Source organism: Grus americana, chromosome 1, assembly GCF_028858705.1.
Source record: "Grus americana isolate bGruAme1 chromosome 1, bGruAme1.mat, whole genome shotgun sequence".
Lineage (NCBI taxonomy): Eukaryota > Metazoa > Chordata > Aves > Gruiformes > Gruidae > Grus > Grus americana.
This window is the reverse complement of record NC_072852.1, coordinates 80,327,998-80,344,197: the sequence shown is the minus strand read 5'-3', so window position 1 is coordinate 80,344,197 and position 16,200 is coordinate 80,327,998. Positions and strand designations below refer to the sequence as shown.

Genomic DNA, 16,200 nt, shown 5'->3' with positions numbered 1-16,200 from the left:
CTGTTTTCTTTCCTCCACTAACCTCCAGTCTCACAGCTTAGAGTAGGTGTATAGAAATACAGATACCAGATCTCTGTTTGGTTCGAACAGCTCCCTATCTACATATGCATGGAGAACCACCCCATGTCAAAGCTCACATCTTGGTGGCAATGCTGAGTATCTTTAAACTTCTGCGTGTCTGGCTGTGAAGGTGGATGGGCTGAGAGCAGCATACTCTGGGAGCTCTGATGGAAATCAAGACAGAAGCTCCAACCCTGAAGTGCAGGACTGCTCACCCAGACTCTTATCACCACCAGCACGTGTCTAGAAAAACCTACATGTGATTAGTTTGTTGTAGCTTTCAAGACTATGATAAAAAGTTGTCTCAGAAAAACCACAAGGACAAATTCTTAATTTAAAAAAGTCTATTTTTCAAGTGTATGGAATCGTTTTATTTCCAGAAGCACAGATACCCAACCAAGCCATTCATTTTTGTGAGCAAGTAATTTGAACGGTGGGCAAGAAAAATTTTGCTAACCACTCAAAACTGTTCAGGCTGGCTCTGTTTCTCAGGTGTTACATGGAAAGCAACCCAAAAATCGAACTTCCTCCATCCCCGAAAGTTATCATTCTAACTACCTCTACTAATTAACTCCCTTAATTCATTTTGGGTTTTGTTGTTTGTTGGGTGGTTTTTTTCTCTTTAGAAGATGAAAATTTAAATATGCATGTGCTCACTATAATGCTTCAATTTAAACATGCTCTAAAACCAAGCCCTACTCCAGGCCAGCTGCTCAGTGTCCTTTGTACATAAATCACTGAAGGAGCTATTTCAATGTCTTCAATCCACAGCTTTCACACTTTCTTCACGGCTGTACCAACCACCTGCTGACAACCTGGGTCTACCTATGTTTATTTTTTAAATGAGGTTAAGAAAGTGGCAGAACCTCGGCTGTTGTTTGGGGAAGGTTTTTTTTCCTCTTTTTCAACAAAAAGGAGGCCAAGGCCCATACAGCTGAATGAGTATTCTGTCATATGACACAATGCTCTGTCGATCACTGATGGAAAATGGACGAGGAATTAGGAAAACTCAAGTCTAGGCTGAAGGAAACTAGCCCTCTCTGTTATCAGTAGTTAAGTTCACCTTATAACTGGACTAGCTGAAGTGATGGTGACATAACTCTTCACCTCCTAGGGACATGCAGTAGGACCCTGAGGTTCTCACCCCAGCAAGCAGGAAGAGCAAGCACAAGTGATGGGACAGGCCAGCCTAAGCACACTGTCATCTGTGAACCAAATAGTGAGTGGGAGTTCCAGGTAGGCAGCAGGCAAAGGGCCCAAGGAGACCACATTGGTAGAGCACAGCATTATTTTGCTGCAGCTATAGGTACCAAGAGACTACATGAAGCCACTCCGCTCCCCATGTATGAAGGAGGGCAATCCTAGTTCCCTACCTCACAGGGAACTGGCTGTGACAACAAACGTATTTAAACATTGAGCTAATGGAAACTTCTGAGTATCTTAGAAAGCATACAGACACCTCTACTACAGAACACGAGTTAAAACCTGTTTTTCCAGAGCCTTTTCTTTCCAGGAGCACTAATACCATAAGGGTTTTGGTTTCAACTGGAACCGGGAGGCTTGTTCTGCATCTACAATGGCTTCCCTTATTTGCAAAGCTAAACCTTCAAACTAAATTGGAGAAATACCTTTCATGTCAGCTGATTTTCCATTGCTTCAGCCCTCTGTGGCTAAAGAAGATGGGTCTCACCACTAAAGCATTAAATGAAAATTCAGTATAGAAGATAACATGCAGAGGACAGAAAGAAGTTCTGATGAGCGCTATATTCAAGATCTGCCAAGGCATTATGTCTAAATGTGTATAATTTTTCTAATTTTAAAATTTCCATTTTAAGGTTGGTGGTTTGTTTTTTTTAATTTAAAAAAACTGAAGAAATGTGAAACTAAAGTGTATTAAGATCCAGTCATAACTATAACAGCAGAAAACAATTTTAAAGGTAAATTCCAAGTACAAAACTTTGCATCAAAGCATAAAAGAAAGTCCTACCGTTCGAACGAGTGGGACCCATTATTATACACCTAGTGCCTGAGCCTGCCAAAGAGCCAAGCCAGCTTTTGGCAACAGGTATAGAGTGAATATTTCCTTCCTTCAGTTTAGTCAATTAGTTCATTACAACGACCAGTTTACCCAAAGTTGGAAAACGCTTCGGAGTTGCAGAAACAAGAAGCTTGTTTTCTTCCTCCAGTCAACAAATAAAAATGAGGAGTGAGGGAGCAAAATCTACTAATACTATATCAGCATGACAAAAAACAATCAGTGCAATTAAAAAAAAGATATTTCATTTGCTTAATAAAAAAGCTTGTTATTTATTAAGTAATATTACCTCAAAATGTACCAGATACTTCCTTTTTGTGTACAATTATCATTTTTTTTTTTTTTAAGAACTACTTTTAATACTCAGGTTTTTGATGGGAGAGACTGCACTTGGGATTACATTTCACTGCCAAGCCAAGTGCAGTCTATCATAAACAACATGTAAAATTAAAAAAAAAATTAAAATCAATCATCTAGCAAATAAAGTAATTTCTTATTTTCCAAAATAAAAACCTAACCAAATCTGTATAAGGCTATCCCATTACTTAAACAGATACTTGTGGACATTATATAGATTAGCAGAACGAAGAACTAAATTTAGGTTAAAAGCTGCACATCAATATGTTTTAATGGCTATCCAACACTGTGAATCACTCTCCCTTTAGGAAAAATAACTAAAAAGTACACATGCAAAACAATATCAGAATTTATTTTGTATATCTGTGTATTATCATTAAGTGGCAAACAGAAGTCATCACAGTCAAAGCACGATGCAAGGTCTGTACAAATGACAGCATTTCTTAGCGAGTGAGTTCAGTGACTGCTTGCAACATTTGGCCAGGCAGTGAAAGCAGCAACTCTTACGCCCGTGGCTGCAAGCTCCGGTTAGGACACCATTTGTCACATATGTGAAAAAGAGTTAATGCTTCAGGAACACATTTCACATGGGTGATAATGGGAACTGGGAGACCTTTGGAAAAGCACAGGTCAACCCACATTTGGCTCCTAGAAGCAACATCTCTTCCCCATAACCAGAAAACTTCCCTTTTTCAAATGCTGATCTGTAATTCCTCTTCCATGTATTCCCTGAAGGTTTTCCTCTCTTTCATTTGAATCTGGGTAATTAAAGCAACAAAGCCAATCTCTTGCTAGTCCTAGCAATCCAGACTTCACAAATCTCTCTCAGTCACAGACACAAATTCTTCCTTAGCTTTCTTCCCACTTCCAATTAACTAGTGTTCTTGAAATGAAGACTGCTGGGGCTGAAACTTAGGAAACAATCCAGAGGAGACTAACAAGCACTTGAGACCAGCTTTCCAGGGTGCAAAATTTTACATTGAAGCATCTGAATGCCTATACATCATCAGACCAAGCCTATCTTGCTTGGGATCTTGTCCCCAAAAGACAAGAAGTCTCTGTTTCAGGAAAGGCTTAACAGACAGAAAAAGCAATCCTTCCCCTGGGTAATTATAGGGGTTTTTTTTCCCCCTGTACAGGCTGTTAGGCTTAATATCTTCCCCGTATTCTACCCTCTTTTTTAAAACCATTTGCACTTTTAGCCTCCACAGCATCCTGCGGCAGTGAGTTCCATAATTTAACACAGATGGAAGAAGTACTCATTTTAATCTTGCTGGCTGGTAATTTCATTGCCTGCTCTAGTTTTGTACTATCAGAAATAATTGCTCCCCATACTACACTACTGTGCAATTTTATAGATTTCTATTATACCTCCCTCAACAGTCTCCTTTCTAAGTTGAGGAGTTCTAGGCAATGTAGCTTCTCTTCCTATGGAAGTTTCCTCAGGCAACTTCACTGCTCATTTCTGTATCTTTTTTGGTGCCACTACAAACCTTCCTAGTAGTCAGGAAAACATGCTGTAATCAGAACCGATACGCAGCATGGATTCAAACTGCAATATACAGATAATTTCTATTTTACTCCATGCTCTTTTCCCCCTACAGTTTTATTTGCCTATTTGACCCCAAACTGAAAACTGAGCTCAGTTTTCTCTTTTATTCACCAACCCAATAATTTCCTAAAATACGACCCCAGCTGCCAGACCAGTTATGGGAGGTCTATCAGCAAACAGGACTGAACAGAGCTCAAGGAGACCTTGCTGTTTCTGTTAAGCGGAAGAGGCATCAGTGCACTTCACTCAAAACTACCAAGGGAAAAAAAAAAAAATGACTACACTTTCTACCCACTTCTCCAAGCCTGCAAAACTCAGTCCGTCAACATGGTTCAGTTGGCTGTGCTAATTGGCTGTGCATATGCTATTAATTCACTCTTCTTACTTTGAGGTTTAAAAGAAGTTGTAATTTGTCCCAGTTGGGAGGTAATAAAAGCCAGCACACGGTCAGTCACGGATGGCTCTGATGACTCAGCTGGTGTGAGGTAGCCTGCTAAGACACTATCTCCAGTGTGTTTGAGCCCAGTGTTTATTGTGCAATGTGCGATACATATCTCAGGCCACATGCCATGAAATATTTTACAGCCCATAACCTTCTTCCCCTGGAAGCCACTCCCACAGTCTTCCCCAAGTCCTCTTCCAGAGAAGCCATTTGCTCAAGCCATTTGATGGTGACACAATCACTCAGACTGCCAACTGAGAAATATCTTTTACACCCATCAGCACTCCTGTTCCTGCAATCCAGGTGCCCTTCCTAGTACCCTGGGATTTACCAGGAATGAGTGCATCCTCACCCCTCTGTGAAAAGAGTTCAGCCCTTCATTTCCTCACCTCTAGGGAGATGGTGTGTCTGTCACTCCAGTCACAGCACAGCCCCATTCAGGCATCTGGCACCTACATGTGCCTACATCAGGCTGCCCGACCCAGCACAGTGCTACTCTAAACTGCTGAGAGCTGGTCCTCTGGAGCTGTGGTGAGGCTGCTGGGACCAGAGCTGCCACGGTAGAAAGGCAGCGGCATAGCTGAACACAGCCCATCAGTGCTACCCCCACTGCTCTGCAAGTTTCAAGTTGCAGCCAGTCTCACTCAGTGGTGTGCACTGGAAACATACAAGTAGCTTCTCACAGATGTGGCAGGGAGGACCCGTCTGCCAGGGAATATTTTTTTCCAGTAGCCTCCAGTGATAACTGGGACCAACACCCTCACCCCAGAGGCTCTAGCTCCTTGCACCCTACCACCTCTAACCTCAACTTCTGGACAGGTCTGAAAAGGCTTAGCTTTGCCTGTGTTTTAAAGCACAGGGCAGGCAGGAAGGTAAGAACTCACCATTCAAGAGGGAACATGGTGAAACAACAATCTCGAGTCCTCTTGCCCTTCAAGAAGGGCAAGAAAGAAGACCCTGGTAACTACAGGCCTGTCAGTCTCACTTCAGTGCCTGATAAAATTATGGAGAAAATTATACTGGGAGTTATCGAAAAACACCTGAAGGACAATGCAGTCATTGGTCACAGCCAACATGGGTTCGTGAGAGGAAGGGCCTGTCTAGCAAACTTAGTTTCCTTTTATGACAAGGTCACCCATCTAGTTGACCACGGCAAGCCAGCTGATGTCATTTTTTTAGATTTCAGTAAAGCTTTCAATACTGTCCCTCACGGTATCCTGCTGGACAAAATGTCCAGCATACAGCTTGATAAAAACATAGTGCGATGGGTGAGCAACTGGCTGATGGGTCAGGCCCAAAGAGTTATGGTAAACAGGGTTACATCAGGCTGGCGGCCAGTCACTAGTGGGGTTCCCCACGGCTCCATTTTAGGGCCAGTTCTCTTTAATGTTTTCATAAACGACTTGGATGTAGGACTAGAAGGTGGTGTGAGCAAGTTTGCAGATGACACCAAACTGGGAGGAGCTGTTGATTCCATCGAGGGTGGAGAGGCCTTGCAGAGAGATCTGGACAAATTGGAGAACTGGGCAATCACTAACCGCATGAGGTTTAACAAGGGAAGTGCCGGATTCTGCACCTGGGAAGGGGCAACCCTGGCTATACATACAGACTGGGCGATGAGACGTTAGAGACCAGCCATGCTGAAAGGGACTTGAGGGTCTTGGTCGACAGCAAGTTGAATATGAGTCAACAGTGTGCCCAGGCTGCCAGGAAGGCTAACCGTATCCTGGGGTGCATCAAGCACAGCACTGCTAGCCGGTCTAGGGAAGTGATTGTCCCACTCTACACTGCGCTGGTGCGGCCTCACCTCAAGTACTGTGTGCAGTTTTGGGCGCCACAGTACAAAAAGGACATAAAACTGTTGGAGAGTGTCCAAAGGAGGGCAACAAAGATGGTGAAGGGTCTAGAAGGGAAGACGTATGAGGAGAGGCTGAAGTCCCTTGGTTTGTTCAGCCTAGAGAAGGCTGAGGGGAGACCTCATCGCAGCCTACGGCTTCCTCACAAGGGGGAGCAAAGGGGCAGGCGCTGATCTCCTCCCTCTGGTGACCAGTGATAGAACCCCTGGGAATGGAATGAAGCTGCAACAGGGGAGGTTTAGGTCAGATATTAGGAAAAGGTTATTCACTGAGAGGGTGGTTGGGCCCTGGAACAGGCTCCCCAGGGAAGTGGTCACAGCATAGAGCTTGACTGAGTTCAAGAAGCATCTGGATAATGCTCTCAGTCATATGCTCTGATTCAGCTGGTCCTGTGTGGAGCCAGGAGTTGGATTCGATGATCCTTATGGGTCCCTTCAATCTCAGGACATTCTATGATTCTCAGCAAGTTTGCCAATGACACCAAGCTGTGTGGTGTGGTCAACACGCTGGAGGGAAGGGATGCCATCCAGAGGGACCTTGACAGGCCGGAGAGGTGGGCCCATGCGAACCCCATGAAGTTCAACAAGGCCAAGTGCAAGGTCCTGCAAGTGGGTCGGCGCAATCCCAAGCACAACTATAGGCTGGGCAAGGAATGGATTGAAAGCAGCCCCGAGGAGAAGGACTTGGGGGTATTGATTGATGAGAAGCTCAACATGAGCCGGCAGTGTGCGCCTGCAGCCCAGAAAGCCGACCGTGTCCTGGGCTGCATCAAAAGAGGCGTGACCAGCAGGTTGAGGGAGGTGATCCTGCCCCTCTACTCCATTCTGGTGAGACCCCACCTGGAGTACTGCATCCAGCTCTGGGGGCCCCAGTACAGGAGAGACATGGAGCTGTTGGAGCGAGTCCAGAGGAAGGCCACGAAGCTGATCAGAGGGCTGGAGCACCTCTCCTATGAGGACAGGCTGAGAGAGTTGGGATTGTTCAGCCTGGAGAAGAGAAGGCTCTGGGGAGATCTAATTGCGGCTTCCCAGTATCTGAAGGGGGCCTGCAGAAAAGATGGTCAGGGACTGTTTATCAGGGAGTGTAGTGACAGGACAAGGGGTAATGGGTTGAAGCTGAAGGAGGGTCGATTTAGATTAGATGTTAGAAAGAAATTCTTTACTGTGAGGTTGGTGAGGTACTGGAACAGGTTGCCCAGAGAGGTTGTGGAGGCCCCCTCCCTGGAAGTATTTAAGGCCAGGTTGGATGGGGCTTTGGGCAACGTGGTCTAGTGGAGGGTGTCCCTGCCCATGGCAGGGGGGTTGGAACTAGATGATCTTTGAGGTCCCTTCCAACCCAAACCATTCTATGATTCTATCATTCTATGATAATCTACCAGAAGAAAAAAGGATTACTTCTGTCATGGTGGGGAAGTCCCAACACAGACCTCAGCTGAGTTCCTAGAAACCGGGAAGGAGCTTCCCAATACTGCTGAAATGCTGGGTTTGCTCCATTTGACCTCCAAGTAGATCAGCAGAGCTTCACAGTGCTCCAGTCAATGATGGAAACCACTTTTATGTGAAGTCCTTTTTAGGAAAAAACAAGACAGAGAAAAGGAAAACGTGGTTTGCAGATACTGAATGCCTTGTTGTGGCCCTAATAACTGGATAAATCTCTGAATACTAGTACTACTATCCCTGGCACTTTTGTTAACATTTCATTTATCTGGGAGAACTCCAAGCTCCTGGATTTCCACAGAATCCTGTACTATTTAGAAAACATTCCTAGTTTCTGTTAATAGATGCTTTGGAGGATCCCACTGAAGACATAATGGAAAAATCACTTCAGCCATACTCCATTGAAATTCAAACTATATAAAGAATCTCACTCTTTCCTGCATTCCATCAGTTTTAAGGATACTCTTTACTGGATGCCTCCTCTGTTGGTTTCCTCCAGATTAAACTCTCAAGACTTTTCAAAACAAATAATTTCCAAGCTTGATCAGACTCTACCTCAGTGAACTAGAAAAAAAAAAAAAAAAAAAGAAAAAATCCTACAACAAAACCAGACAAAAAACCCCAACCACAAAGAAAAAAAATATCAAGAAATCACTCATCATTACTATTTATAACCACATTTAATTTTATTTTAATATTAAACATTCAAACTCTGGATTTAATATTAGCCAGCTGTTAATAGTTTAACATGTAAAGCCCAGTTGTTACATTCACAGTATTCTTGTGGAGTTGTACTAATACTTAACTCTTGCAGTCACACCCAATACTACTATTGACATAATACACATCTTTAAAATGATTTACAATGCTATTTATTTCCATGTGCAAACATTCCATAGAACACAGCATAAATACCACAGTGAGAATCTCTTTCTCTTTCATACTCATTTTCTCTCCAGACTCTCTTAACTAGGATAGTATTTGCAAACTGTACAAGAACAATACTGAAGCAAAGAAAGTGCACATGGCTTAACAAGCAATAACCTTTGGAAAATCATTTAGATGAAGAATCATTTATAGCTTTCCTTAACTGTTATAACCAGTTCACTTTGGAGCTCAATAGCATCACAGAAGAGAAGCAATACCATCTATCAGTGAAAAGCTTAACTCCTTTCAAAATCCTTTATTTACCACTGCTCCAGGCATTCCATAAACAAGTTGAACTTCAGCTAGAGTTTTCTGCATTTATTTTCCTGCCAGCAGTGGCATTTTGGGGTAAAAAAAAAAATTAAAATCAGTATAATCTAGGCTTGAGTTCCATATGTTACTAAAGAAGTAGATAAAGAGAGTAGCTGTCCTCTGTGCTCCAACAAAACACTGCCTGAAGACAACTCAACACCACCAGAACCAGCATGGTCTAAATTTGGCTTGGGTTGCAGACCTAAAAAAAATAACCCACAATAGCAGGAATCAATTGCCACAACTCTGCTGTTAAAAGCACAGGAGTTTTGGTGGCCTGTTTGGTCTCTCTGTTCAGGCTGAACCCGAGCACGTGCCGGGGCTCAGTTTGGCCTCTTCATGATTGCCTAGAGGAACCTCCCACCCTTGGGCTGTCCTGGTTGGCCTCCTTCCCTCAGGAGGCACAGGGACACATTGTGACCTAAAAATGAATTGTTGTGATAACGCTAGCAGCTGACCACCAGCCACTGCCTTTGCCATGGAGTTCTCCCTCGTCACATGATGAAGGTGTATCTGATCTAACAGAGAGGGATGCCCTCCTACCCCCAGGAAAAAAATAACACCTGGGACAACTGAGTATGCAGCTTGCTCTGCATTCAGCTTCAGGGAGCCCTGGGAAAGACAGTGGTCAGGGGAAGGCAGCGGGGATTGCTCTGGCAGCCGCATCTGGCTGCCATCTCTCCCAAGTGCTCCAGCCCTGGGCCAGGAGCAGGATTGCGGCAGAACAGCTACGCCTGCCTCACGTGCCTGCCTCTCCCAAAGCCAAGTTCAGTGTGGGCTGTGGGCACAGAAACGCCACCCTGCCCGCACGTGGCTGATCCAGCCGTAGGGATATGATGAAGCAGTAACCTCTGCTGAGCAGTTGGAGAGAGCAAGATATAAGTGGCCCCTACTGAAAAAGCCAACAGCCAAACAACAAACACCCCCCTGACCCCAAACACCCTGTGAAATAAAAGCCAGGAACAAATCAGATCACTCTGTCACTGATTTCTGTAATAAATACAATATTTTTTCCATGTTGTATTACAAATACTAAGCCTCACTACTGCCCTGCAGAGGTATGTTTGTTATTATTTTATGCCTGTTTCAGATAGGGAAAGCAAAGGCCAGAGAGAACATTTTCAGAAGCACCTGCTTTTGAATTGCTATCACTCTGGGGATGCCCAGTTGAAGGCACTGAACCACAAATACTCCAAAACAAACACATCCAAAAAAACCCAACAAATTAGCCGATTTCTGGATTGTAGGTCAGAACCACACTACTGGCAAAAAAACACAGGTTGCCTTAGCTCTCCTTTCACACAGTAAGCATGTTATTAGGAAAGCTTTTGTCAGAAGACTTCAGAAGGCAAGCTATCACCAGTAAGAACTCAAGGACCCAAAAAAGGCAGAAACCTCACTTCTGTGTAACTGTACAAGACTTCACCTCCTGCTTATCATCATTTCTATCAGCAGAGCACTGCTTAGCTGCCTCCCTCCAAAAGGCACTTTGAGATGCAAGGTGTAATATGCATGTAAATTATCATTAAAGTATCCTCTGTTTAATTGGGGCATTTCAGATTGGGGCTGCTGTTTTAATGGGTTGCCTCCCAGGAAACTGACTTCACCTGTAATGACACAGTGAATAGTAACGACCAGTGTTTAATTGGGGCAGTGTTAGTAAAATTTTGCTTCAGAGGGATTAAATTTAGCTGGTGCCAAGGAGTTAAGTGATTAATCAGGTGTTAAATAGTATGCACTTCTAAACTCTAGTCTTCTCCCATTCAATCCTACACCCACTGAACTTAATGGGAGTTTTGTCATTGACACAGAAGAAGGATCCTCCTCCTAGTACACAAGATCGCCAATAAACATTAAGGAACATACTCTGTACTAACAGCCTTGTTTAAAGGTAACAGGATTCTGGCTGCATGGTGCCGAACAGTCCCTCAGCATGGGAAGCCTGTGGTGGGAGAGAGCTCTTTGCAAAAATAGCATCAATGAAGTATTAGGAGACATAAAGCACTACTTAAAAAATCAGTAAATCTGGGGAAGCCAGTTAAGATTGAAAGCTCAAACACTATGCTGATTTTTTGCCCTTCGGCTTGCATGAGCAGTCTTTTTTCCTCTTTTTTTTTTTAAAACGATTACAAAGTACATCCTCAAATCTGAAACGAGGAATGAGCACCAGTGAGATAAGTCCTCGAGCTACAGGGTTCTGTGCCAACTCCTGTGGTGCCCATGCAATCACAAGGGCCACCACGTACAGCTCACTGCAAGAGAAAGCGCTCACGTCCACCAGTGTACAGCTGCATAAAATCTCCACTGGAGTCAGTTGTGAAACCTGACTCGCAAGAAGGTTCCATGCATTCAGTGCTGCCCGCAGAAAACACTCTCGGCTCAAGCATCAGCCAGGAGCGTGCAAAAGGAGCCTGGGCTCGGAGAAGCCCTGGTCTGGGAGATCCGAAGCAGCTGATTTCCCCCTAATATTCCCAGTTTTAGTTCCCCCGCAACTCCACATTTGTGCCACCACAGTTGTTTGTGTGGTCGCATGGTACATCAGACTAAGCAAGTGCAAATGCCAGATTTATAAAAATAAAAATATAAAAAACCAAATTAAACTGTGCCCTTTGGGATTCTTCTATATGCCTGCTGAATTTTGAGCCTTCATAGGACACCACAGTGATATTCTCAAGGTATTTCAATTTCAGGAAAAAAAAGGGGAGATCCTCACAGTCAGAAAGCTTCAGGTGAGGTTTTAAACAGAATTCATCACCACATGAACCTTATTTAATCACAAAAATCATCACCTGTGTCTATACTTCTAGTCCTGTCTCCCTTTGTGTTTTTGTTCTCGTGTAAGCCTTTGCCAGGATGTTTATACTCTCCTTGTGCCTCAGTTCTCCCATCTGGGGGAGGAGAGGTGAGGCCGTAAGGATCATTTGCCAATACTGTAAGGAGGGAGTGCCAATGTCGTGGCACTATTTATGATAATATATCGGCTAACTACTATGGCTCGAGCAGAGGAACTGGTTTACTACCAACGTAGACATCCCAACAGCCGGGATGAGAAAAAGTGTCAGAATATGACAACCACACCAGATGTCCCTTCCCAACCCACCTCAGAGTCAAAGCCCTCAGGCCATCTCAGGCTGGAGTCTGCCACAAGCTTGAAGCCTATCAGTTCAGAGAGTACGCTGATGCCCAAAGTTGTACTGAATACTGAGCATCCAACCTTCACACTCATCTCTGACCCTTGAGATCTTATTTTCTGAACCTCAGCGATGACTTCTCTCTGCAGCTTTAAGCTCTTTACGCATACACTTAAATTCCTTACCACAATGGGTCTGCTTGCCATCAGCCAGGCAAGCACACACCCAAGCGTTGGCAAGATCAGGATGTTAGGCATTATGTTTCTCCTGTCTTGGAGAAAGAGTTAATGTAAGTAAGCACACATACTTGCCACAAAGCAAACACATATCAATATACAATCACACGTACATACTGATAAGTACTTGACATGAACCGAGATATTACTGCAAGTTTATATTGATTACCATTAGTTAAATATATACCAAAACTTCACCTCCTCAAAGTTTTCCTAAATCTTATTAGCATGCTTCTCCAATAAGGTGAGATAGGGAGACTGTGCACTGAGCAGCTCGGGCATAAATAAAGCACTATCCTTCACTCCCTCTGCTGAAGCTTTCCGTGGTTCATCACCCCAGTTGCTGTGGCATTTACTGCATGCACCCTTGCCCCGTGTTGGAGGAGGAAGGGGAAAAAAAAAATAAATACAAAATACATCCACTAGCACCACCACTTCCAGTTCACAGGCTCCTAATGAAATTCTGCAACACCTTTGCAGCACAATACTTGGCCACTTTTCTGAACAACACAGCAGCTTAGCAGAGAAGTTGGAGTACGGTGCGGAGCTTGCCCCTCTGCTTTGACCTCACGCTCCGTGCCGCAAGCTGGACTGGCACGCTGAAGAAATAGTCAATCGCACTTGTATAATCACACTATCATTTAAACAACTCCTCTTAAATCCAGGTGCTGATTGCAACCACCTTTAACTCTGTGTTATTGAAACAAGCATCCAAAAAACAACAGAAGAGTCAAAAACTGAAGAGAAAGCTACCCAGAATGGTTTGACTGGTGAAGACGTGCTATCATTTGAAATTCATATTTTTGTCTGAAAATATGTACTTTCTGTATTTGAAACTATTAAAATAATCACCAATAGAGAAGCCAGCAACAGTAGTGTCTGTCTTCCAACACAGATAACTGCAAGGGTCAACATGTAAACAAATTACACATTAAAAAATAAGAAGTTCAGACCACGGCATTTAGAATTAGTCACTTAAAAAAAAAAAATCAGCTTCCCATTATCTCTCTAAATGTAATGAATATTTGGCATTTAGTCATTTCAAGACTGAAAGGTAAGTTTGCTTGTATCTCTCCTGCTATGTAGCTGATCCCTTACAGTATGACTCTGTAACATACCTCAGTGAAATTAGGGAAGGACCAGCTTTACTCTTCCTGAAATCAACAGTAAATTTGCTGCTGACTTCAGTAAGAGCATGTGTAAGCCTATTTTCAAAACGACACGTCGAAAACAAGGAAACACAACTCATATGACACTACTTGATCGTGACATTCATGTTGTTCTGTCCAGACAACGCATCCTACCTTTCCACAGGTTTTACTAGAAAAAACAGTAGTTATATTCCAGTTTATATATATATAGGGATCTGCCTAATTAATTGAATACATTTTGCCTGCATTAGCATTTTGCCATACTGTAAAGCGCATACAATACACCATTATCCAATTTGTCCGTCTGTGTTATGAAAAGTCAAACTAGAGTCTCTAAGCCACGAGACTTCATGGGGGACAGGCCCGAACTCAGCAAGAGAAAATACACCCAGAAGTTTTCAAATTGTGGTGACACCGTATAAAAGACAAGACTCCCACCATAAACATACACGCACACACCGGACAGGCAAACAAAAGTAGTCATGCTTTTAAACTGAGTGTGTGTTTATTCTAGGCTCTTCCCTTTAGAGAGAGTCTGGAAGTCACCTTTTCCTTCCAGGCAGGGAGAGACAACCGCTAAAGCACTCTTACTCGGACAGAGCTAGTCGCAAGCAGAAGGGAGATTCCTGGCTGGCAACAAGGCAAAGCGACTCCTGAAGAAAACGCATGATTAAAACAAAACCGAAGGGTGAGGGAAGGAGAGAGGAAAGCACTATTTCTAGCAGGCTATAGATAGGAAGGGTCTGGACAAAAAAGTTAATTTTTTTTTCCATTGTCTCAGCTTCACATATCACCTACACTTAAAACGAGAAACTTCATGGGGCAACCCCTTCTTCCACAGGCCAAGCCACAGAGAAACACATCCCCTGGGCCCTGGCAGAGTGAGCCCAGGCTGTGCAGCGCTGGCTCCCCTACCTGCTGACAGGCAAGTGATGCCAGTAAACACAGCGAATAAAAATAAATAATATGGATATCACAAGAAAGAAAAAATTAAAAGCAAAAAATAAAACGCCAGCCCCACAACCCACTGTTGGTGGGAGCAGCAGCGGCTGCATCTCCCTGACGGCAGGAAACTTTCTGCGAAGTTGCTGGTGGGGGACCGCGGGCAGCCAGGCCAGGCCAGGCCGGGCCGGGCTCCGGGCTCCTTTTAAAGCGCCCAGCGCGCCGCCGGCTCCTGCCGTGAAGAGCCACGCCGCGAAATCCCGGCCGCGGCGGCTTTGCTGTGCGTGTCCCCCCGGGGCAGGCGCACGGCGCTGACAACCGACGGGAGCCGCGTCGCCGCGTCCGCCTCCCGCTTCCCCCCCCAGCATGAGGAGCACCGCGCTCCTGACTTCCACGGCTGGGGGCTGCGCGCCCCGCAAACGTGAGGGGACCCCGACACCCACCACCCCCGCCCCGCGACCGCCCTTCACGCGAGGAAAAAGAAGAAGAGAAAGAAACAGTTATTTTCACCCAAATAACCCGGGGCAAAACACAGCACCCACCGCCCTGAGCTACCGGCGGGCGCGTCCCGCGCTGACAGGGGACGGACAGACAGGGACGGACAGAGGGACGGGGCTTTACCTTGATGCAACACTGAGCAGGAGCCTCAGACATCTCTCAGGAGGGAAACGGCGAAGCCTGGCGGGGCGGGCGGACGGGAAGTTCTCGGGCTTTCCCCACTTTCCGCTCTTCTCCCGGCGCGGCGCGGCCCGACCCGGCCCGTCCCCTCAAGGGGAAGTTACTGCCGCCACCATCGCCCGGCGGCGGGCGCGGCGCGGCCCGCGGAGCTGCCCGGGGGAGGCGCTCCGCCGCCGGAGTCCCCTCCTCAGCGCCGCCGCCGCTCCTCTGGGGGCGCGCGATCGCTCCCGCCCCCCGCACGCCTGTGGCTCTGTGTGCGTGTGTGTGCGTGTGTATGTGTGTGACTGCGCGCTCTCTGCCCGTGGAGTCCGTGTGTGAGCCGGTGCGCGCGCGCGGCACGGGGCGCGGGATGGGGGGGGGGGGTCTCGGGGGGATGGGCGGGGGCTCCGGCGCGAGGCGGCGGGAGGGGCGGGGGCTGCCGCCGCGGCCCCGCTCCCCGCCGGTGTTTTCCTTCCTGGAAGAGAGAAACCGAAAGGCGGCGGGGGCCGGGCCAGGCCTGGCCGGGCGCTGCGCCCCGCCCCGCGCCGCTCATTGATCCGGAGTTTCGGGGCCGAAACTGACGTGGGTTCCCGGCACCCCGCACCGCCCCTTAAAGGGGCCGCGCCGGCAGGAGACGGCCGCCGGCATGAACGGCCGCCGCCGCCGGAGGGGAGAGGCGAAGGCGGGGCGGCGGTGCCCCACAGCCGCGGCGGGATTGTGGCGAGCCGCCGGCGTCCTCGGGTGCCGATGCGGGCCGGCCAAAGCGGAGCGGGGGCAGCCGGGTCGCGGCGTGGTGTTTAGTGTCATTTGACTTCGCGGCGTGCGGCGGCGGCGGGTGTTGCGCGGGCCCTTTAAATGCCGCGCGTCGGTACGGTACCGGCCTTCAGCGCCGGGCCGGGCAGCGCGATGGGCGAACATGGCTGGGGGGGGGATGGGGGACGGACGGACGGCAGCGGGTGGAGCACCGGTCCGCGGGCAGCACAATGGCCTTTGTTCCGCCGGCGGGGCTGCCCCTTTAAGAGCCCCGACCAGGAAATGAGGCTCGGGTTACCGCGGGGCACGGGAAGTCCGGGGCGGAGGGGGGGTGGCACTGCTGGCCCTTGTTC

The 16,200-nt window shown here is 46.7% G+C and overlaps 1 protein-coding gene across 3 annotated transcripts in view; it reads right to left on the bottom strand.

Moving 5' to 3' along the window:
• ETV6 (ETS variant transcription factor 6) overlaps positions 1-15,452 on the bottom strand; it is a 144,318-nt gene extending 128,866 nt beyond the window's left edge. For 2 of the 3 annotated variants that reach the window (XM_054830586.1, XM_054830571.1), the window contains exon 1: positions 15,059-15,444. Coding sequence is in view for 2 of the 3 variants with exons in the window: in XM_054830571.1 (XP_054686546.1) it covers positions 15,059-15,091 (33 nt within the window). In the remaining variant the exon portion in view is untranslated. Of the gene's footprint in view, positions 1-15,058 lie in introns of all 3 variants that reach the window. The other variant, XM_054830563.1, reaches the window with a different exon arrangement.
• Positions 15,453-16,200: the final 748 nt, after the last annotated feature.